General features: G+C 34.8%; 1 protein-coding gene and 1 long non-coding RNA gene across 2 annotated transcripts; one reads left to right on the top strand and one right to left on the bottom strand.

Annotated features, from left to right (window-relative positions):
* The first annotated feature begins 12,948 nt into the window (after positions 1 to 12,948).
* On the top strand, positions 12,949 to 13,932 carry LOC125666404 (melanocortin receptor 3-like). The gene has a single exon (XM_048899574.1). It carries the CDS (start codon positions 12,949 to 12,951, stop codon positions 13,930 to 13,932), a length of 984 nt encoding a protein of 327 aa, XP_048755531.1.
* Positions 13,933 to 17,584: 3,652 nt separating this feature from the next.
* Positions 17,585 to 18,644, bottom strand: LOC130051013 (uncharacterized). The gene is made up of 2 exons (XR_008799387.1): positions 18,023 to 18,644; positions 17,585 to 17,933 (listed from the first exon to the last, which is right to left on the bottom strand). It is a non-coding gene; the product is annotated as an uncharacterized LOC130051013 (long non-coding RNA).
* Positions 18,645 to 25,220: the final 6,576 nt, after the last annotated feature.

The raw sequence follows: 25,220 nt of genomic DNA, 5'->3' as shown, positions 1-25,220 counted from the left end.
TCAACTAAAAAACCATGTATGGCATGACTGCATTTATTGCCTATTATCTCCGAAAACCTTTTTATTGCATATTCTTCTCATGTGATGGTATAGTCGTACAACTTCCGGTGTCGAAGTACAAAAGTGTTACAGGTTGGTATTACCGAGAAGTTATACTAAAAAAGCTCAAGAAATATTATCATAAACGACGCCTTGTGTCAGGATTTAGGCATGTTCGTCTACTTCATGATAATGCTCGATCACATACATCTGAGCTTGTGAAGCAATTTTTAAAGTCGGAGAAAGTTACCGTCTTGCCACACCTACCATACTCTCCAGATCTAGTTCTATGCGACTAAACTTAAAAAGTTCTTATCTGGTCGTCGTTGCAAGTCCCGACAAGCCCTCGGCTCAGCCATCAGTCAGTGCCTCTGAGGTCTACCTAAATCAACGTACCGTGACACATTTCATAAATGGATTCAGAGATCGAAATTATGTATTTCAAACCGCGGAGATGTAATGTTCATTTCACTATTTGAGGCGAATGCTTTTGAGATATCGTACAATACACATTACATATCGAACAGCCCTCGTAAACATGTTTGCCATGCATGGTCCCTGTTATCTTATTAAGTTTTATATAATTTTATGATTTCATGGTTCCATGGTGACAGATTTCAAAATTTAAAAAAAAAATGTATGAATAGTTGTACTTTAACAAAATTGATATATGTGTACTTTTAAAATGCAATTCATAAAAACAAATTTCATGCCAATTTATATTATGCTTTAGAGACTTAAATATACCAAAAGCAATTGGATCACATTTCTTCACAGATTTGCGTTTACTATGAATGCAATAAGGAAAATCTGACTGGTTATTGAAAACATTCTGAAATAATCAAATTCAATCGCAGATACTAAGCCAGACCGCAATACAACTTTTAACCAGTTGTATAAAAGTCACAATATTGGTATTCTAAAACAAATACCATAGTTGCCATACTAACATTTAGACCAATTTAAAGACTGACGTGTTTTAAGATCAAAGGTAAAATTTGTGTGAAGACAGAACGTAATAAATATCCAGAATATAAATATACCCCAATCTTGAACTTATCCTCGGGACAGTTAAAACGTCATATGCAGTTGTCAGGTACAATATATTAAATAATCAAAGTACTGAAAGTACTGATGGGAGTTGATTTTATGTAAATTTGCACCAGATGCTTCTGGGATTGAGAGTTATTCCAAAATAATGATAAAAGAATAGAGAAGTACACTCAAAAGTCATAAACTTATGTTGTGTCTCTATAACAATTAATGCACAATTATTTATGTTTACATACATATAGACACTGGTATGTTAACAAATTGTCTGGATTCTAATTTACTATTCCAACATATTATATAGACAAGGCCACAGTGTTTGCTAACAAGCGTAATTTGAGAACTTTCAACGAAAACGAGACCAATGGGTACAAAATATACATCAAAGAGGCACTTACTCGAAGAAGATGTCACCTTCTATTTGAAGCAAGGAAATCCGTGCGCGATCAACTGATCGATTCAGCATGGACATACGATGGTCGTATTATTGTAAAAACGTAATCACAGAGGAAGGTGACCATCAGTAGTTTGGATGAACTCCATTAACTAGTTGTCTCGAAGCCAAGGACATCAACACCTGCTCATAAAATCAGATAGACACGTTATTTCAGTGTTTGCTTACTTCTTGTTCATTCTTTTTATATGACAAGGGAATTTCCGTGTCTATTTATAGACCATGTTTAGGTGTTGCTTAATTTGTATACTGCTTTAACCAACAGTTTTGTTTGTCTGCATATTTGTTTATGTATTCACATTTCCGCATTGAATTCATGTATCATTTTGTATTATGTTTGTATCAAAATTGTCTACTTATTATCAAACTTTTACGAAGCAATCTGCTTCCTAGGCTAATGAAGTCAATCCACATACTTCTCTTTATATATTTATTGCTACCATATGCTGCTTGTCAGCTGAATTTGAATTATGTTGTTATTTAAAATTGTTACCACTATTGTGTACCATGTATATACGTTCATTTTTATTGTTTGAACACTCATTTTTCCAGAGTTGATACTGATTTGGTTCTGTATTTAATATTTTTTCATATACAACCGGTTTTGTGTGGACGTTATAACAAAAATGTTACAATTTTCAAAATTGTGCATGATTTTTTCTTGTCTACAAATAGATTTGTTTAATTTCTTAATTTTTTTCATTTTCAAACCACAGAACCAACTTGTTTATATCTTTTTCCTGTGTAGTAAATTTCTATATCCATACCTAAATTATATTTGTCAGTCATACATCAAGCTGTAAATTATCATAGAAATGGAAACTGTTAAACATATCAATGTATTTTAAAATATGATATTGCTTCATTATCATTATATAATAATTATATCTGTATGACCTTGACCATTTATTTGTATGGAGAGGGCTTATATAGGCAACGCCTGTTGTCCAATCCTTTTATGTATTATACATAATAAAATATTGTTTAAATTCTACATTATATAGTAATACTCTTAACATTGCTCAATTTTATCAAAATATGTCACTACACTAATATTCTAGCGCAAGAACATGTTTGGAAAAACGCCACACATAACTTAATAATTCTTTAGTTTATGCTAATTTTTCATTTTTTGTTCTACAACTCCTCTTAAAGATTGACACGACTTGCACAACTAAACATTCCCCATTGCTTGAAGTGCAAGAACTTGTACTTAAACATCAGACATTTACGTATCCTTTACCTTTAAAATTGTGTATGATCTTAATTAAAATTTGATATTCAATTCCTAGAGCTCTATGCAAATCATCTAGGAAAATCTCGATGTACATAACTTTGTAAGCATCAACAAATGACAGTAAAATAGCTACAATTTATTCAATTTCCAAAAATAGCCATGTGGTCTTAATTTTGCACCTGAGAAAAGGTGAAGATAACGGATAGTGATCAATTTCATAAATCCTAAAAGGAATACAAAATTAAGAGTTCGACAAAAACGGAGTCCTGTATATATTAGAGGTTGGACCTGGCGCCGAGGAGGAGTAAGCATCACGAGTCGACCGGTCACACCCACCGTGAGCCCTATGTCTTGATCACTTAAACGCATGTGATTGTGTACAGGACTCCATGCCCCCCCCCCCCCCCCCCCCCCAGTTGTATTTTTGAATGGTATTTCGGATGTAATTTTGATACAATATGAAACTTCAGTCAGTTCAGTATTTTTGTTTAATGGAATACTCAAATCTCGCATAGAAATCGTTTTTTTAAAATATCATATCAACGATTATTAGAAATGAATAAAGTGTGCAATTAAGCCGGTGACATTTTTTTTAAAAATCTGCACTTTGCTGAGAAATCCTATCAAGAGAGCAATTGCCAACTTAAAAGAACGGTCGTTCTAAATCTGCTGATGATTATTGGATTAAATACATCGCTATTTGGTGCGTAATAATTTCTTCACGCTGTTCAATTGCATCGTTATAACCTCACCACCTACAACGAACGCAAGGTGTGATGTTGATATCTTTCTGTCGTGACCCATTATTTTTAAAACAAAACCAAAAAAAAAAAAAAGTGAAGAGATTCACGAATACCATTAGCTGCAGGAAAAGGTAAGAGAATACCGATGCTAGTAAAAAGACGCTAGTTTATTGTGTGCAAACGATCAGATAAGTTTAGGCTTATAACATGGAAAATAGGGGGGGGGGGGTCTCTTTGGTGCCCTGAGTGTCAGAAAATACCATAGAAAGTGAAAATGGTAATTTAGATTTTTAAGTCGTTCTTGGCACACTGTTTTTGACTGCGGATAACTCCGTTTACCTGATCAGGATATGGGGCTCACGGCGGGTGTGACCGGTCAACAGGGGATGCTTACTCCTCCTAGGCACCTGATCCCACTTCTGGTGTGTCCAGGGGTCCGTGTTTGCCCAACTATCTATTTTGTATTGCTTGTAGGAGTTATGAGATTGATCACTATTCGTTATCTTCACCTTGCATTTGGATGTAAAAGAAAAATTTAAATTTCCAATGTCTGGAAAAATCATTGGAAACATATCCAAATATCCCACCTTTGTAGATTTTTAATCATGATTTGGGGCATTATGGTGTTGACAAGATGTCTACTTGCATGTTAGATCAAAACAGAACAATATTTGATTATGATCTAAAATGATATGAGGGTTTAATGTTAGTCGTTTTTAATTATTATTATCATCAGTATGCACACCACGTACGAGTACGATGCATGCACATGTGCTTCTTGGTGGCATGATATTTGTTTAATCTTATAACATAAAGTTTTGATTCTTTTTATCAATTACCCAAAGAAATAATACTATTTGCTTTTTATGATCGAATTTGGATCTGAATACATGGAAGGGGCTTGATGAAATATTTTGTTTATATAGAGTCACACCTTTTGGAAAACGAATGTTATGTGAGACATTGTCAGTTGCAATCTGACTAAAGTACAGACCTATATTATATTAAAAATGTTTAAGTATATCAATCTTACTAAAGTACAAACCTATATTATATTAAAAACATATAGGTATATCAATCTGCCTAAAGTACAGATCTATATTATATTAAAAATATATAAGTACATCAATCCAAAACATATGTTACACTTTTAAACTGTTATAAAATTTTAATACCTTAAGTTACAGTTATGAAATTTACAACATATAACAAAAAGGATTTGAAGTTTTTGTCAATGCATACATTTGTCACAGCTTCCTTATTAATCACCAAAACCTTTCTTCGGAATAACATATGTCATTTTACAACATATATTCCAAATGACGTCCCTTTGTCTTTAACATTATTTGAACACGATTTCTGAAGTTTTTTTTACCACAGCTTTACATGTATCAACAGAGATTGATCTTATTTCTCGTGTAATTGCTGTTTTTAAGTCTTCTGTTGTTTGTTGGAAAGGAGAGTACACTTTGTCGTTTAGATAACCCCACAAGAAGAAATCAAGGGGGTTCAGATCGGGGGAGTGCGGTGGCCAAATATTTGCGGTACAATAAGAAATGTATTGATCACCAAACGTGTTGTCAAGCCACTGAAGAACACAACCTGCAAGTGTGTGGCGTAGCACCGTCCTGTTGAAACCACACATTATCGAAATTTACAACTTTTCGTCTAAGAGCTGGTAGAAATTTTAATTTCATTAACTTTAAATATCATTCAGAATTTACCGCCACTGCATAGCCTTCGGTGTCTTCGAAGAAAAAAGGGCCAATTATTCCGCTTGAATTTAATGCAGCCCATACAGTAACTTTCTAACAGTTAAGAGGTTTTTCCACATAAAAATTGGGTTTCGCCGAACCCCATAATCTAAAATTCTGTTTATTGACAACATTATTAAGATGGAAGTGAGCCTCATCGGAAAACCATATGGCATCTGTAAAATTTTCAGAGTCGGGTCTACATAAAATCCAATGGGCAAACTCTAAACGACTTCTAATGTCTGTCTCTTTTAAATGCTGCATCACACTTATCTTGTATGGAATCAATTGTAAATCAAATTTGAGCATTCTATGAATACTAGATTTGCTAACGGTGCCATTTAGTTCATGCAATACCCGTCTAACTAATTTTTGTGGAGTTTCAGTAATAACTCTATCAATGGCATCAATGTTCTCTTTGGTACGGGCACTCCTTGGTCTCCCAATACCAGAATTGCGTCTTGTGTCATTTGTGGTACCTTTAACTTCAAACTTCCTCACAAGTCTGTAAATTAGCATTCTGTTGAGCACTTTCATTCCAGGATGTTGTTTTCTCATGGTTCTAATGACTAAAGTAGCAGATTTACACTCATAGTAAAGTTTGACAATTTCTACCAGCTGTTCACATGAAGGTTCCATCTTGAAAATGTGATGAAGTCATTATGACGTCATAATTAACTGACTATTTAACAGAATTTCCCGAAATTTTGTCAAATAAAATTTATATTAATACAATAAAAGTTGACAAAATATCTTTGTAATTGCTTTTGGTTTGATAAAGTTGTAGATGATTAAAAGTGTAACGCATGTTTTGGGACACCCTGTATATCAATCTTACTAAAGTACAGAACTATATTATATAAAAACATATACGTATATCAATCTGCCTAAAGTACAGACCTATATTATATTAAAAACATATACAGACTTTCAAGGGAAAATGCCATTTCGCGCGCATGCGGCAAATGTCGACAAATAATTAACTCTTTCATAAACATAGGAGTGCACAAGTACGGTATGAACCCAATTTTGAGCCACAAAATGTGGAAAACTGTCGTTGCACCAGCCGTCCTTTATGGTTGTGAACTATGGACAGATATCACTAAAAAAATCTTTGGAAAATCTTGAAATTTTACAAAGATTTGCGGCGCGCAGGATTCAAGGTTTGGATCATCAATCTCTCCATGCACTGTTTATTCACTAGGTCTTATAAAGATGGAAAAGATGGTCCAAAAACAGCAACTACTCTTCTGGAATCGGCTTTGCAGATCTAACTACCCGCTGCTTTTCAAGCAATTGTATATTGCAAGGATATGCACATATTTTGTAGACACACTTCAAAAGAAACGTGGGTTCATTAACTGTATTTATAGAACCATGAAAAGTTACAAAATTGATAATTTCTTCAGTGAGTATCTCCTCAGAAGGGAAACACCTTCAAAGTCAAGCTGGAACCAGTACATTGATACTCTCCTTCGCAATTTCTCTCAGGATGAATGGACAGAATCTCTGAAAAGCCGACCAGAACTTTACCGCTTCGCTGAAGTGCATGAATAGCATCCACTTTGGCCATTGAGCCTTCAACATCCAAAATATACCTGGAAAATTATTTGAATTGATCATTTTTCCTTTACGTACGAAACAGATGAAGTGTTGTGCAAACTTTGTAAAAGAAATGTCAACGATATAGCACATCCTTTTATTGTAGAATGCCCTGTCCGATATAAAAGTCGCGAACATCTCATACACATGTTTGTAAATTCGTTGACTGTAGATATACATATGTCAAGTTTGCATACAAATCGGAAAATATAATGGTCGGTACTATTCTTGGATCCAGGGACAATGTGGTCATTCCAGAAGAGGAATGGACAGACTTCTTGCTGTCAGTTTCGGAAGGCATCACAGTGATGATAAAGGACATGAGGACATTGCTGTAGCGTTATTTTGTTTAGATGCGTGTGATTCAAAAACATTTTATGAACTATGAACATTGATTGTGTTCCATTTTTATATGGTTGTATATAAGAGTTCCTATTAGTATTATGTTTCAAATTTAAGCACTATTAATTGTAAACATATTGCACCAAATACTTGTTTGATAGATTTAATCTCTAAACCATAGAGGAAATAAAGAATGTCTGTCTGTCATGGAAGGGGCTTTATGAAATATTTTGTTTATATAGAGTCACACCTTTTGAAAAACGAATGGTATGTGAAGCATCGTCAGTTGCACTCTGACTAAAGTGCAAACCTATATTATATTAAAACTATATACGGATGTATATTTGATTGCTGTGATAAAATTTAGAAATTCGTTTCAAAATTAAGGATTATCTCCCTCACGCATAGCTCTTATCCTTAGACGTATTTGACTCCACGTTTTTGGCACCCTGTTTTCCCCTAAAATAGCTAGCTGTTGGGGCCTACAAGTTTACTGTTATTTCGGATTTCAAAAATTTCGGTTGAGCATCACTGAAGAGACATTATTTGTCGAAATGCGCATCTGGTGCATCAAAATTGGTTCCGTATAAGTTTTACATAAGTATATCAATCTTATAAGGTACAGACCTCTATTATATTAAAAATATATAAGTATATCAATCTGACTAAAGTACAGAACTATATTATATTAAACATATATAAGTATATCAATCTGACTAAAGTACAGAACTATATTATATGAAAACGAAAAAGGTATATCAATCTGCCTAATGTACAGACCTATATTATATTAAAAATATATAGGTATATCAATCTGACTAAAGTACAAACCTATATTATATAGATCTGTACTTTAGTCAGATTGTGTCAGTTGTGATTTCATGGTTCTTTCGGATGTCCATGAAAATTACAAACCAAACCGTGAAACGCTGTGAAGGTTTTGATCATATTTGTATTTCCACAACCAGGTTGGCCAGTTATAATGAAATTATGGTCTCTTTTGGGCAGGTTAAACGCCTTTACTTGGTCTTCGTCCATGTTTATGATTTAAATATATTCTCGTACCTTTTTTCGTGAAGCTAATTGTTGATGGTATTTGCATGAAGGACCTCGTCTTGGGATAAATTGTTGACTGCGACAATATACATGTATTTTCATCTATTTAATTCGTAGAAAGAATCCAATTTGTATTTTAAGATGCGATAAGTGAATGACTTTATAGTAAAACAAAACTTCCAGTAAATGATACATACAGCTATAAAACTTTTTCATATCATTCAACATGGTGAACAAAATATCAAGAAATTCATTTTTTTCACTCCCTCTTTTTTATTGAGCGATTTTAACTTAAAAGAAAATAATGGGTTCAACTTTTTGTATAAATAATGAAGATTATGTGAATCGACAGAGAAGTGCATCTAGAATATAAGTGTGATTGATTCTACACAATTAGTAATGTAAAAGTCTAAATGAATATTAAGTAATCAGATATTATCGAAAGTTATTTCACCATTATGACTCTTAAATGCAATAAAATCATTGAAGAACTTGGTTGTGGCCCACGGGAAAATATGTTGTATTTTTTTTAAAAATGGAAAGTTTTTCACCATGATTATGAATCTAAATGGCAATAAAATAATTTAATCTCTCTATTTAACAAAGGAAAACTAAATTGACATTTTATTCATTACATGTACCGTTTGTCTAATTTCTATTGTTACACACCCGTGCTCTATCTGTCAATCAGCTGACACTTTCTGCTTAAGAACTTGGTCGCGGCCCACGGGGAAATGTGTATAAAAATGTGTATTAAAAACCCTGAAATTCTATGGCGTGTGGTTTGATTTTCAAACTTTTGACACATTTTCTTGAAAACAACAAAATATTTGGGTTTTTCATCAATATTTAATTTAATTCAGCATTAAATGTGGCGAATCACGATATTTTCAGTTCACTTCAATTTGACACTAACACAAATCAGCTGACGCTACTACATATTTTATCATTGCCGATCGTTTGTTTTCCCGATTGTGGACACGTGTGCACATGTATGACTTGTATCTTTGGATTTGAAACGTCCACGCAAATGCTATAGAATACGCAGAAACCGCAACTTCAAAGACATCGACTTTTTTCTATGCTCACTTTCAGTCCGTGGGGCCCGTGTTTTTTACCTGTACTGTATATTACGATCGGTGATATTCTGTCTGCGTGAAGGAATTTTTGAATGGTGTGAAATATCGCTGTTGACATTACATTGTATTTCTAGTGATATTTTGATCGTTTTTCAATTGACCGACGGTGGAAAAGTAAATTTTACAGAAACTATGCATTTAAACTTGTAATACGTAAACGGTTTACGACCTTGGTGCAAGCGCTGAACATTACATCTGTTTGTAAGGAAGTGCTCAGGTCCACACTACCTTGAGCCGAGTGACTGTACAGAGGAGTTGATCAAATCAACTCCCGAAAAGTACTTTGTGGTTAGATGTCATCAAACTTTAACAAATGAAGTATCCAGCAAACAATTGAGCAGCAACCCTTAAGCAATTAAAAAGTATGCTTAATAAGTACATATAAACAAGAGTTGTCAGATGACAACTTAACTCGCCGGGAAGCATGACTATACTTAACCTTTTGTTCAAAAGGTTAGTTTTTGAAAAATAGGTCAAAGTCCAAGGTTACTAGGTCAAGTTTTGATAACATATCAAAGGACCGGTCATGAGGCATCTTAATATGAAATATCAAATCCCTGTCCCCTTGGTTCAAAAGATATAGCCAAGGCTAATGTTTATAAAACGTAAGTCAAAGTCCAAGGTCATCAGTTCTGGTAACAAAAGAAATGTCTTCTAATGAGGCATCTATATTTCAAACGTCAAAGCCCTATCACTCTTGGTTCAAAAGATTTAACCAAGGTTAAAGTTTCTGATTAGTAAGTCAAAGTTCAAGGCAAAGGTCATTAGGTCAAATGTCTTCTACCAAAACAAAAGTCTCTTCATGAGGTACATATATGTAAAATATCAAAGCCCTATCCCTATCCCTATTGGTTCAAAAGATATAGCCCAGGTTAAAGGTTTTTTTAAAAAGTAGGTCAAGGTCATTAGGTCAAAAGTCTTGATACCACAACAAAGGTCTCATGAGGAATCAGTATATGAAATATTAAAACCTTGGTTTAAAAGATATAGCCCAGGTTAAAGTGTCTTTCTTAAAGCGTGACTTCGACACCGGGGCCATGACAATACATGTACATGTAGCTCTCCAGACAATCCATGTACCTCTCCAGACAGTCGTCCCAGTGAGCTAAAAAGAATGTGCATGTTCTTTTTTTTTGTCTTTCTTTTGTTTACTTTTTCATTCTTATATGCAGCGTATTATTCTACATTCTAAATCCATGGGAATGGATTCGAAAGAGCCATATTGAATACTGGAAATTAATAATGGTAATCATTAGATTGAGAGGAGAGGAGTGGTAATGGTAAAACGCACCTAGATAGTGAATGATCTTGTTAACATCATAACATAATCAATAATGTTGACTATATCTAAGTACAGACATATTCATTGCATTAACACTCCACTCCTAACACCGTTACACGTACATGTATATGAAATACATTTATCTAAGCTTATACTAACTGACATTAATCACATAAATTGCACCGAAGATGAAAGTCAAATAATAATAGTATCGTCCGAATTCGCATAAGAGTAAAGGAGTTTGTTTGCAATAATTGGAAATATAATTGGTAATGAAATGTATTGTTTATACCTGACCCGACTGCCCTGTCTGTAAACAAACTTCCTAACACGTACAGTGTAGGTGGAGAGGTCCCGTAGTTGGCACTCATCACCAGGGCGAGTGGGTGGCTTTTGATAGAAGAAAAAAATCATCCATCCACCCTCCAAGTTTAACTCAACTCAAAGCTCAAAATCCCTAAACACAATTATGGTAATGGGGGGGGGGGGGGGAGGAAGGGGGGGGGGTGTTCCAAGGATTTAATTCATCAGTTCAAAATTCCATTTAAATTGCTTATTGATTGCCATAAAGTAGGGGGGTTGTGATTTAGCCAAAGAGCCACTGCACGTACACGGTGACTTAGTGTAAATTGGAGATAAACTTACAGATGCTGGGAGATGGTTATATGATGCCAACTAAATTGATGGTCATCGCCAGCGTTTGTGATACACTCTGCAATTCAATTTACATTACACCGTCGCATGACGTGTCATGTTTTGAAAATTATGTCTCTTCAGTGATTCTTAAAATCATAATTAAACAAAATTTTGCTAACAAAGAAGCTATTTAAATGCATTTTAGGGGGCCCTGATTTGCTAAAATTGTTTTCCGTTGTGGGGATTCGCCCCCCCCCCCCCCCCCCCTGAACCCCCTACCAAGGCTCTGCCCAGGACCCGCTGAGGGCCTAGCGCATCCTCCAGACCTCTCGCGTGTATGGGCTTGCACTTCCAAACAGGGAAAGCTACGCGCCTGAATACCATCAGTTAAAGTTCACAGTATTTAGATCTTTGTTGTTGGCAAAATAGTGAAAGGTGTAAATTTTGATATGTTGAATTGTAACGTATGATTAAACATCGCGTATATCATATTGCTACATTGGTCACTGTAGAAGAAAGAAGGATACCGAGCAACTATTACGCTATACATTCCTTGAGTTCACTTTATGCATTTTTTTCTCACTTTTCTTAATTTGTTCTGTCCTCATTACTTAGTGCACATATGTAAACTGATAACTAATTTTCTTCATCAATCATGATTGCACATACATTTTGCAAATTCAGGAGGCTCCACTAAATCCTCACATGTTCAATCTGAACTGAATATAGATGCATATTTTCTTTGATTTCCTCCACACACATGTAACATCTAAGCGTTCTCAATTAATACATGATATTAACAAGGAAAGAACGCTTTCAATTCATCAATGACAAAATGCCTGACCACTAGTTTGCAGTATAACAGGACGCAGTACCAGACACTTTTTAAACCATACCGATATTTAGAAATTTCTGGATTACATACATAGACACTGTTTTGTCTTTCACTGATATCACCTAAACATGATGTACAAATTCTCAAATACCATTTCAAGTAGGAATCATAACATTCCATAATATTGCTATCATTTTGTACCTTCTACGTATGAAGAGTGCATCAAAGGGGAAGTAATTCCAGCAATAGATCCATTTCATTAAAATATAGTAGATTATTGGAATTTATTTATTAGAAAATGCTATACTATAAAACAAAAAGCTTAAATTTTCAAAGAATTTATGCATCTAATATCACAAATTTTAAACTCGTAATCTTTTAAAGGATAATTTCAAATGTTTAAAACAAAATTCATTTTTGTCAGCTTTTAGATTTTAATTGCAAATGAACAGCTAAAAGTCCAAATTCAAACGGAATGTTTAGACAACCATATAAAACAATTGAATTCCGGTATATACATGCACTACTACTTTGAAAAAAAAATTCACAGATATCTGAATTTTAATAATGATGTGTTAGCAATTTCGCCTAATGTAAGAAGTGATAACAAGAAACAGCTGTACATAGGATTGTCAACACATGTTAATTAAAGAGAAATCAATATTATACAATAGCCAATAATAGCCAATCCCACAAAGACAAGGAATATATATATATATATATATATATATATATATATATATATATATATATATATATACGGCTTCTCTTAAATCATAATGCAAACCAACATGGAAATGAACACGACAAAAGGTAGTACGTTTGTCTTACAGCAGGATGCACTGCCTTTCCTCATCGGGGTTTTGATAACGCTTGTGAATTTGTTAGCGTTATTCATTTTAGCACAGATCAAGAAAATGAGTTTGCAGATCAAAATGCTGTCGATGAATTTGGCTGTGACCGACCTATTGACGGGTGTTGCGGTCCTGGGAGATTCCTGCCTTTCTCCTATATTACCAGAAAGTTTGTGTCGACCATTGATGTATCTCTACTGTCTCGGAGTTGTGGTTTCGTTCCTGAATATTACCGGAATGCTATTCGACCGGTTCTGCGCCTTGTTTTTTCCCTTCAAATACCACAATTTCTTAGAGAAGAAAACGTGCCTATTCATCATTGCATCCCTCTGGTTCTGCGGCTGTCTGTTGACTGTGGTGAATTTTCACGATGGGTTCCGTATCTACGATATCCAAGATCTACAGGTATGCGCCTCGTACATCATGGTAGGCAAGACGGGATTGGCTATTGTAACTTTTCTATTCTGCATATTTATGATACTAAACATTGTCCTCTACATCCTGATGTTCATGAAAATGTACAAGCTATCCTACTCTGTACATACTGCAGACTCCCTGAACAGACAAAGACATTTTAAGAGCCAGGCCAAAATTCTGATAAATCTGTCTGCCATCACAGGAGCGTTTATGGTTCTGTATACGCCAATGATCGTCATGAGCATGATTGATATATTCGACAAAAACCCTGCAATGAAGAAGACCATTCTAATGCTTCAAAGCAGATTTGGTGTCCTCGTTCTTCTGAATTCCTTCGTCAACCCTTTCCTTTTCGTGTGGAGATTCCTGGAATGCAGGTACACGTTCCTTCTGATGGTTTGCTACTGCAATAAGACCAAACGTGAATACTACCGTGACTTCAAGAAAACCCAATGCGTTTCGTTTCTAGACGTTCCAATGAGGTCCTCTTGAATTTCGAGGGGAATGGTTTTTTGGGTTTTTTTTTTAACTAACAATTTAACAACTCTCACTCGCTTCTCCTGTTTTTACTTTGGAATGTACCCCGAAAACCAAGAACTTTTTCAGGAGATTATTATAATTTGCAAATACAAACTGTCAGTAGGTCGAATGCTGATTGATGTATTTCATTGCATTGTGACGCCATTTACATACGTGTACTGGTTTTGACTATGAATTACTCCGTTTTCCGTTTACTTGACAAAGATAGAGGGTTAAGGGTGGGAGTGGCTGGTCAACAAGGGATTCTTACTCCTAGATATTGATTCCACCTATGATGCGTGTCCAGGGTTCGTGTTTGGCCTGCTCTTTTGTATTCTTTTTGATATTGATAGGGTTTAATGAAATTGGTCAGTGTTCGTTATCGTTTTTGATATCGATTAACCGATTTATCTATCTATTCATTCACAGCTGTGAACTGCACTAGAGACTCCTAGATTTTTCAGACCCCTACTAACCTTTCTTGTCTTTCTTGTGTAATTCTTAATTTTATTCTAGCTTGATTTGATAAAATATCTTCCTTCGGATAATACGTAGTTGAACGGCTAAGCTTTTATGCAGTCTTATGGAATGGGAGTACGAAATACCCGGATGTGTAAACCGAAATATGTTTACCTAAGTGTTGCACGATTGGTCAACATTAGAGTGAAATTAATTGGAATTGAAAAAGATATATAAGAATTTGAGTAAAAAAAACCATCGGAATGAGAAATTATCATAGAAAATTGAGAAATGGTTGAGGAAATGACTGTGGTAGGGATATATTTGAAATGAAGGGTGTAATGCACCACAGATGACCTTGAAAAGCAATTTGACCCTACACCTTTTTGTAGGTTTTTTTTTTTTTTTTTGGTTATTCTTTGGAATAAAGAGATTCAAATGTGAATTGTCTTTTGTCCAATATCAATATAGTTAATTAGTGAGAGGGTTAAAGTATTGAAGTCCATGAGAAATGAATTGGTACTCTTTACCCCTATAATGAAAAGTTGCATTTCACCTCCCGATATCACAGCGAAATGAATTTTGTACACTTAATCAAAACTAGAACATATAAATAGTGTTGTGTGGTTATTTCGTTCCTTTGATATTGTAGGTATGGTGCTAGTTGTAATTTTGCTTTGTTCATTGTAATATTTATTTATGTAATCATATATCTCCCATCTTGAGTAGGGAACAGGTCCCGAAAATTTTAAAATCAACATTGTTTGTGTCGTTGGTGCTTTATGTGGTCATTTTCACTGTCCTTATAATCACACACACAAACGCACATACTGACATTCATACACACACTCAAACACTTAAACGGATTTTTATATCAGATATTTATATGGCATAGTAATCTTGAACATCTCAGTGAATGTCTTTGATGCAGATACTTGACAAAACATATCATTTGAAAATGTTGTTGTGAAAATAAATTCTAAAATTTCAACATGGTTTGATTCTTTTTAAAAATTAATTTATTTAGTTTATTAGTTTCTGTAAGTGTGTGAGGGGTTTTCTATTGATCTCGACATTAAGATCTATCGACAACGTTGAATATCTATTAACCATATCCATTTTCATTTATATTTTGATCAATCTACTCAAAATTTGCTGTTAGATCCGCTCACATACTCGCTACACAATGATGTTGTTAGATGTTTGTGTAGCGAGTATGTGAGCGGATCTAACATCTAATTTTAATTAGATTGTAGATTTGATTTATCCCAGTGAACTCGAAATAATAGACACCACAGTCCTCCACATTTGCTTCATACTTAGATATTTTATGAAACATAGATGCTAACGTCAAACTAACAACTCAACTTTATGATAAACGGGGTGACTCAAGCTTCTCGCTCGTCAGCTGATCATATTTATTATATAACAATATTCCATTATCACCAGTATGTGGTGTTTTTATCTCTCAACTGATTCGATACGCAAGAGCTAGTTCTGTGTATGATCTGGTTTTAAATCGAGGCAAGCTACTGAAAAACAAGGTGGTGTTACAGGGGTTTCAATAGTCTCTTTTGAAGTCAGCATTTCGCAAATTCTATGGTCGTTATAACGATCTAATTTTCAAATACAACCTGCCATTAGTTCGAATGCTGTCTCACGTGTTTTATCCCGGTTGTTATTCCATTCCTTGCATACTAATTTTGACTACGGATAACTCCGTTTTTACCTGATCAAGATATAGGGCTACGGATACCATATCAAGAAATATGACTCACAGCAGATGCCACCGTTGAACAGGAGATGTTTACTCCTTCTAGGCACCTGATCCCATCTCTGGTGTTTCCAGGGATCCGTGTTTACCCTACTCTTAAATTATGAGATTACTCACTGTTCGCTATTTTCACTTTTTCGTGATAATACATGTCCCTCAGAAATGTATGCTAAATATTGCTTCATCATTGATTCCTTGATCACTATTAGAATTTAACATTCTATTGGTCATGAAAACAAATCATAAAGCATTGCATGTCATATAAAAGTATAGTACCAAGAGTGTGATATAAAAGCCATATTCATTGTTATTTTGGATTTCAAACATTTCGGTTGAGCATCACTGAAGAGACATTATTTGTCGAAATGTGCATCTGGTGCATCAAAATTGGTACCGTATAAGTTTTATATTATGACCCCAGGGTCGAGGCCTCTGCTGGTGGACTGTTAGTTTCCGAGGGTCTCTACAGCCCAGTACCTAAGTATTTCGTTACTAGCTTGAAAATACGGATGTATATCCAATTGCTGTTATAAAATTTAGAAATTCATTTCAAAATTAAGGATTAACTCCCTCACGCATAGCTCTTATCCTTTGAAGAATTTGACTCCACTTTTTTGGCACACTGTTTTTCTCTAAAATAGCGCTAAAACTTCATTGTTATTTCGGATTTCAAACATTTCGGTTGAGCATCACTGAAGAGACATTATTTGCCGAAATGCGCATCTGGTGCATCAAAATTGGTACCGTATAAGTTTTACATTCAGGTGATAATGGAATATTGCAACATTAATCTGGGAAGTTAACGATAGGGAAGCTGAAGCCATCCCTTTCGTCATAATGTTAAATTATTAGTTTGCCGGTAATATCTATCTTCAATAAAATATCAAAGCATGAAGTAGATGTGGAAGACTCTGATGTCTTTTATTTCGAATTCACTGGGATATATCCAATCGACATATGAAAATATGAGTATTGTAAATAGAATGTTGTAAAACGTTGTCAGTATCTATATACATGTAAATGCCAAGTTCAAGGCCACAGTAAGAATTATTTTCTTCTCATGCAGAAACGTGTGAATAAATTCTGCCTCAGGAATATAAAAACAGGTCAGAAACAAAGGAACACAAATCTGAAACCCAATTACTTAATCGGAATTAATGTTATTCAGATATATTTACATTTGCAACTGTTTTCTCCTACATAACACTATTACGAGCAATACGTATTTATTTCTGGATAAATCTACTACGGGGTCAACAGAGGTCACGGCTGTGCGTATGAACATTTGTTAAAAGTAGGTAACAGGTACTACTTTTACTAAGGCAATACACATCTAGCAATCGCTCTCACTTACTACAGAAATCTTTCAATAGATGAAATCAACACCACAAAATGTATTTACGGTTTTATTTGTATTCCAAGCAGTGGACTTTCATCAATAATTGATAAAAGCATAACTGTAAACAATGTCTTTAGTTACTAGCCTACTAGGCCTAATGTATGTCTAAAATTTCGTCTGCTACAACTTCACCTTGGTCATCAGTGATGCGGAATTGTACCTACTGCTAGACGATGACATTAGGCTTTAGCAAAAAGGTCGTTCACAGGATGTATGGCCGATAAGTCGTCAAAGTGCATTAAGAGCTACACACCACACTGCTTCCGTGCCACAGCAGCCATATTGCTTGATATCGGTTTCCAAGTTTATGTCGGGACATCGAAGCGAGGCGTCGTTAACAACCTATTACAAAAAATTATCGAGTCAAAAGAAGCGTTCAGTGAGCTCATGTTTATCAACAATTACATATCCAAATCCAAACCGTCCCTTACCATCGTGCAGTTCCACATTCTCTGCGATGTTCAGTTCTTTCCGGAGATTCATCTGAGCTGCGTCCTCTGTCGAGCTGTCCTGTCTATAAATAATTTGCCTACACCTGACGACTGCCGCCCTGTTCTTCATGTTCCTCCATCTCAGTCTTCTGTTAACTCCGTAATATCCACAGAATATCTTTCAAAGTCGGTCTTCAACGTCTTCACTTTTCAAAAGTCAAAGCGCATCACAACTCTAAGTGTAACACTGCGCATCCCCGTTTAAATCATAATTCCCCCACCCCCTAAAATTAGACACATGGAAGAGTTTTCCATTATATACTCCCGAGTTAATATATAAGTATATGTTGATATACTTGCTTTCTAGCGTCTTAATAATTAAAACAGTTCTTCATTTTATAGAACTTTGTTTTGTGTTGTCGTCATTTTGAACATCTATGACGCTTCGTTGTGGACGTCAACAATTTGAAATGTATGGAAACGTGTTGTTAACACAATTCAGCAATGTTACCGACCAAAAATGTAAATATAAGTAATAAGATATCATTTTAAAATATTTATCGGGATATAAATACGGGTTGGTACATGATCAAATTTTCCATAAAGCCCTTCGGGCTTTATGGAATTTGATCACGTGACCAACCCGTATTTATATCCCGATAAATATTTTTAAATGATACCTTATTTCTTAATCAAAATCCAGAGTTTGAAATGATGAAAGATTAAACAGCAACAAAATTCGGACAGATTTGAGATGATTTGAAAAGAACATGACGTAAATGAGAATTTAAAATTGAAATGCTTTAGCTACAAGATCATGAAACATGTTTCATAGACGTAATCAGTTTTTGGATCGGAATATACTGCTGATAAATAAGTTGATGTTATAGGAGTTTCGACAGTTTCGTTTAAAATCAGCATCGCGCAAATTCTATGGTCGTTATAATGATCTAGTATGCCAATAAAACCTATAATTGGGTCAAATGCTGTCTGGCGTGTTTCATTCCAATTATTAAGTCGTTTCTTACACACTGATTTTGATTACGGATTACCAGTCGACAGGGGATGCTTACTCCTCGTAGGTATCTTATCCCACCGCTTCAATGCAAGGTGAAGATAACGAACAGTGATCAATCTCATAACTCCTATAAGCAATACAAAATAGATAGTTGGGCAAACACAGACCCCTGGACACACCAGAGGTGGGATCAGGTGCCTAGGAGGAGTAAGCATCCCCTGTTAACTGGCCACACCCGCCGTGAGCCCTATGTATGTCCAGGGGTCCGTGTTTGCCCAACTCTGAATTATGTATTCCTTATAGGAGTTAAGAGACTGATCACTGTACGTTACTTTCACCTTTTATGTTCTAAAGAGCCATGGCCTCTTAAATATAGTTTCTACTACCCTTCAGTAAAAATAAGCTGATCAATTTTGTCTGACTGGATATTTCACAAGTCTGGTAAGAGAATATCAAACTGTAATGTTCGGTATTTCAGGGAAAGAAAATAATCCATTAGCTTTATCAACTATGTTAACTAGTTAAAATACTTTTTCTTCAACTATATAGAAAACATTGCAATATTTTCAAGAATATTTTGACATGCCTGAATAAATAATATACGTTAGAAAAAAAAAACAGTTTGGAAATTATTTATTAAACATAAGTCGTCACAAGGGAACTGTCTGTTTCACTCCTATAATTTATTTCTTTTTACTTACCTTTGATTATATATACATCATTGTAAGTTTTCTTCTTATGAATCACTGTTATTCCATCTGTGTGAGTATGTGTGCATAAAAAGTCGTTGAGTGAATATGATTATGAAAATGCTGAAATAAAAGAATGAGTTCCTATTTCGAAAATGAATATTTTGTGTGAAATTACCCTTGTAACCTATTTCTCATATGTATGCAACAGTGACATATGTGTGAAGTGAAAATTTCGTAAATGAAATAATTATTTTTAAAAAAAATGTACAATATAAATGTTGTATACAGGGTTATATTTTCAATTTCCTACACTTGCAGCTGGCTTCGATTCATTTTGAATTCGCCCAGACGCAGTTGTTTTAAAAGAGATATAAGACAACAACATCGTTTCTTTCAACTAAAACTTAAATAACAAAATCTGTCTAGAACGAGACAGTAAAACCATTCATTTGTATTCAAAATTTGCTCTGCGTTCGGTAGCAATAAAATGTTTTATGTGAAGGTTAAATTTTGTGGTTCTTAATCTAAAAGCTGATGGTGTCTGCCTCAAAGAAAAAAAATTCTAAACTCGGCAGTGAAAGAATATGCCAACAAAGAAAATAAACCCCCTGAAGTTTTGAAGATCACTTAAAAAATAAAACGATGTTTGTGGTCCCCCTAAATGCAATATTACATATGTACATGACCCGCAACCACTGAAACGGAATTTTTCCATGTGCTACCCGAGAGAAAATATCCATCGAAAACATCCACCTAAAAGACAAGTAAACATCCGCCTAAACACAGTTGTGTTAAAAGTTAAAAAAGAGATCAGGGAGAAAACAGTTTTTTTCCAATCTTAAATTCGCTCATTGACAACGAGAGCGAAAGGGACGTATATAAAAACGGGGCGAATATTTCCTTATATACAGTATGAAAGGTAAAGATAACGAACAGTGATCATTCTCATAACTCCTATAAGCAATACAAAATAGATAGTTGGACAAACACGGACCCCTGGACACACCAGAAGTGGGATCAGGTGCCTAGGAGGAGTAAGCATCCCCTGTCGAACGGTCACACCCGCCGTGAGCTCTATATCCTGATCAGGTAAACGGAGTTTTCCGCAGTCAAAATCAGTGTGCCAAGAACGGCCTAACAATCGGTATGAAACATGTCAGACAGCATTTGACCCAATGATAGGTTGTATTGACAATCTAGATCGTTATAACGAACATAGAATTTACGAAATGCTGATTTCAATCGAGAGTGTTGAAACCCCTGTACCATCAACTATTTCAGTAGCTTGCCTCGATTTAAAAACTGACTACTGTAAAAGGTTTCAATTTTCACGATGCTAAAAGTTCGCGGTTTTTTTTATATTGGTCTAATTGCGGTGGTTTTATTTTCACGGAATTCAAATTTTATTTTGATTACTGGTAACTGTTCAAAACGTATCCTGTCACACTTGCAAAATGATTGCGGTTTTAATTTCGGGGGAAAGTTTCCGACCGCGAACATAGCGAACTTGAAACCATCGCAATAATTTCCCCCATTCAGAGTATACGCAGAACAGGCTCTTGCGTATCGAATCAGTTCAGAGATATAAACACCATGTGGAGTCGATAATGGAATATTGCTACATAAATATGGGAAGTTGACGATTGAGAAGTTGAAATCATCCCGTTTGGCATACAGTTCAGTTGTCTTTGCCGTTAATGTCTACTTTCAATAAAATATCTAAGTATGAAGCAGACGTGGACGACTCTGTGGTGTCTTTTATTTCGAGCTTACAGTGATATATCGAATTGACATATGAATGAAAGTTATCATTGTTAATAGACAAGACGTAGTCGATATATCTAAATGTGGAATTGAAGGCCACAACAAGAGATGTCTTCTTCTCGCGTATACGTTTTTGAATAAATTCCGCTTCATATGAATAGAGAAACAGGTCAGCTAACAAAGGAGCACAATTCGTACCAATGGGAATTCCAACAGACTGTTGGAAGACCTGATCACCAAAGACCACGAAGATAATGTCAATGAGGAACTCTAGCATATTTTTTATTTCAAGTTCAGAGTACTTGTGCGTGGAATCAGAGTGGTGTTTAACAAAGTAAGTTTTGGATGACTGAGCACCTTTTTCCATTTTTGTTGAAGAGCAACTGTCTATGATGTCAAAAAGTCTAGTCTTTAATTTATCGTGAGGAATGGTCGTGTATAGTGTTGAAAAGTCATGGGTTTGATATTATTGATTTGAGAAAAGTTTTGCGATTTCAAGTTTACTAAAAGTTCTTTAGAATTTTTTAGAATCCTTATTTGATTAACACCACTTCTGGCATGTAGTCGCACAGTACGTTTGAAGTTTCTCCTTCACAGCTGTTAATATTTTCGTGAGAAGCAAAGATAGGGGCTTGGTAGAGCACTTACTGGATCCAACAATGTAGCTTTGTTTGTAAGGGTTTTTATGTAGGTTAGGAATCTAGTATAGGTATGGTAACTCATATTCATTCGACCCATTGCTTGGGATATTAAATGTGTCTAAAACTGAAGCATGGTTTTGAAGACTTCCGTGTTTTGAAAGGGCAGTTGGAGTATAAGTACGATTACAAAAAGTGGAATTAATGTCCAGTTCGTTTAAAAATACAGTTGTAATAATGAGCCTTACAAAGACAATGTTGTTACTAGATTTGTCAGCTGGAACCAAATCATATTTCTCATGTAACCTATCTATTTCTTTTATCACTTCTGATTTACTAAACACAGAATGATAGATGGTACGTAATTTTGTTTTAATATAAAATGTATAACGAAGAGAAAGTTTTTTTCTGTGTTAGCATTCGTAAGTGGCATATATGATTATCATGTAATTTTCCTTAGTTACAATAATTGTCACAATTGGTGCACCGATACTTGTTTGTTAATTTATAAGAATAGAGAAGATGTTTTCAATTCATTTCCTTTTGATGTATTTCTTGTCTCGATAGCCATAAATTCATTAAAAAAAACCCAGATAAAATTCAGGACAGGATTCATGATTGCCGGCATTAAATATTCCGAGGTAAGAATCATGGTATATAAATTCATAGTGACTGTTATGGTCTTACGTAACGACTCCAAAATAAACATACTTCAAATAGATTTACGATCATTCTACAACAGGAACATGCATAATACTTTTTTACTGATAGACGGAGCAAACACTCAACATTTCTATTATGAAGTATTCGTCCTTGTGAAATGTTTGAATTAGCCTCCATTGCTCCACATTTACAATAATGGTTCCGGTTTGCAGTCGGTATATGTACATATATAATATGTTATCATTTATATCTATAAACAATGTACCTTTCATCTTGATACCGTGATCAGTTTTAATATTGGCACAAATGCATTAGAAAATTTAATCATTTTTCTGACAAAATTTCGAAAATGATACAATAGCAGGGGATGATTGATTAATTCATTGTATAATATTAATATGTTTAACGTCATTGTGAGACTCGAGAATATTTCACTCATATGGAGACGTCACCATTTCCTATGGTGGCTGATTTGTGCCACTTTACAATTTGTCGTCTTTTTGTTATTTCAAGGCGAAAAGACGACAAAACGAAAAGACGACAACACGATAGTTAACGACTTTTCGCCTGGAAAGGACGAAAAGACGAAACAACGACAGAATGAAAAGTCGAAAGACGAAAAAATATAGGCAAAAAGACGACAAACAAAACCCGCAAATTAGCGACCTAATTTGTCGTCTTGTCATCTTTTTGAGGCGAAAAGACGACAAAACGATAATTAGCGACTTTTTCTCTCTCGAAATAACGAAAAGACGACAAAATACAGATTTACCCGATATTTTGCTATAGCTTATTTTCTAGGAATTCAATATAAAATTTGCTGTGTTTTTGGTAATAATTAATAACATTTACAAAAAGGAAATATATAAAATTAAATCATAGTTCTTTTGTACTTGTATTCTACTGAAGAAATCTTTTTTTTTGTAAATGTTATACCAGGAATATTGAATTGGAGGTTGGGTGGGCAGGTGCCCTGGTCTCTCCCTTTTTCACAATTTACTTTTCCCGTTATTTTTTCATACAAATCTCATATTTTCTACATGCAAAGTTCCATTGATTTCCTCCCCTTTCATTTTGAAAGTAGTAGTGAAAGGTAGTTGATGTTTGAAGTGCTGAATTGAAGAATACCTACAATGTACTAACACCCCTTCCCCTTCTATGATATATAGGATATTGAGATTTGGGCAGAAGTACCCTAAAGCCATTTTTTTCTTACTTGTCAAGAATTTCATTGCAAGTGTGAAGTGAACTCTGGCTCCCCCCCCCCCCTGCTTCGTAGGAGGGAGTTAGTTCATTGAACGTATTCTTCAGTTCAGCGCCCCCCCCCCCCCCCCCCTCTTTTCATTTTTAAAGTAGTAGTGAAAGGTTGTTGATGTTTGAAGTGCTGAATTGATGAATACGCGCAATGAACTACCCCTACAAATCAGCCACCATAATTACCAGGTAAGGGTTGCAAAATTTAGGCATACGTCTAGCAATTACGACCTTTGGGCAGGAAGGGATCTTTATCGTGCCACACCTGCTGTGACACAGGGCCTCGGTTTTTGCGGATTCATCTGAATGACCGCCCATTTAGTCGCCTCTTACAAGCAAGGGAGTACTGAGAAGTTCTAATCCGAATTCCCACGGGAATTTTTTTTTTTAAAAAGCAGGGCTAAATTTCTTTTTAATAAAAATGTATTTTGCAATTTTTGTTGGTGATCGATACTTTTAATTATGATTATAGGAATCAATAAGTCTGACGATGTTCATGGTTATTTTAACAGGGTAAATGACGTTGTCCTTCATAACTTATGTTAAATAGGGTCATAATGCATGATTGCCACGTACAGAGAAATATATGCTTCATAAGGTTTTCAAGAATTTTTTAAAATACATATCAACTAAATTTCTAACGCACTAAATTAAGTATGCTGGCATGAAGCATCGCAGTTCAGACACTCATGTATTTTCAAAATGAAATTTATTTTTTAGAATTACATTTAACTTTTCATTTCTATCGGAATTCCCAGCGTTAAAATGCACATCATATTTTTCATGATTCATACGCGCATTATTCTCAACTACATTGCATTCATGAGAAAAAAGGCTATGATCGTTAAAATAAGTAAAGATATTGAAGGCAGAAACATTGGAAATTTAAATATTATGTAGTGTGCAGTTAATTTATTGCAGGTTTCTAAACTTCCTAGAGCTGAATTGTGAAGTGAAGATTTCTACAATTTCGACTTCCTAGTTAGAAAATCGTGCTTCCAATTCCTGGCGTTGAAGTACCCATTATTGATTGACTACATAATCAAGAGCAATAATATGATAATAAATTTAAAAATTAAACCCAACAAATAGGATTTTTGACACCATTATAAAATTGCCATGAATGTAAATCAACATTCATAAAACAATAAAAAAAAATTTCCTGATAC

The sequence above is a fragment of the Ostrea edulis genome, chromosome 10 (genome assembly GCF_947568905.1).
Source record: "Ostrea edulis chromosome 10, xbOstEdul1.1, whole genome shotgun sequence".
Taxonomy (NCBI): Eukaryota; Metazoa; Mollusca; class Bivalvia; order Ostreida; family Ostreidae; genus Ostrea; species Ostrea edulis.
Note: the sequence above shows the minus strand (reverse complement) of the source record. Positions and strands in the feature narration are given on the sequence as shown.

Bases quoted from the DNA above. Each gene is read 5' to 3' on its own strand.
- LOC125666404 (XM_048899574.1), top strand. From the start codon at position 12,949: ATGCAAACCAACATGGAAATGAACACGACAAAAGGTAGTACGTTTGTC.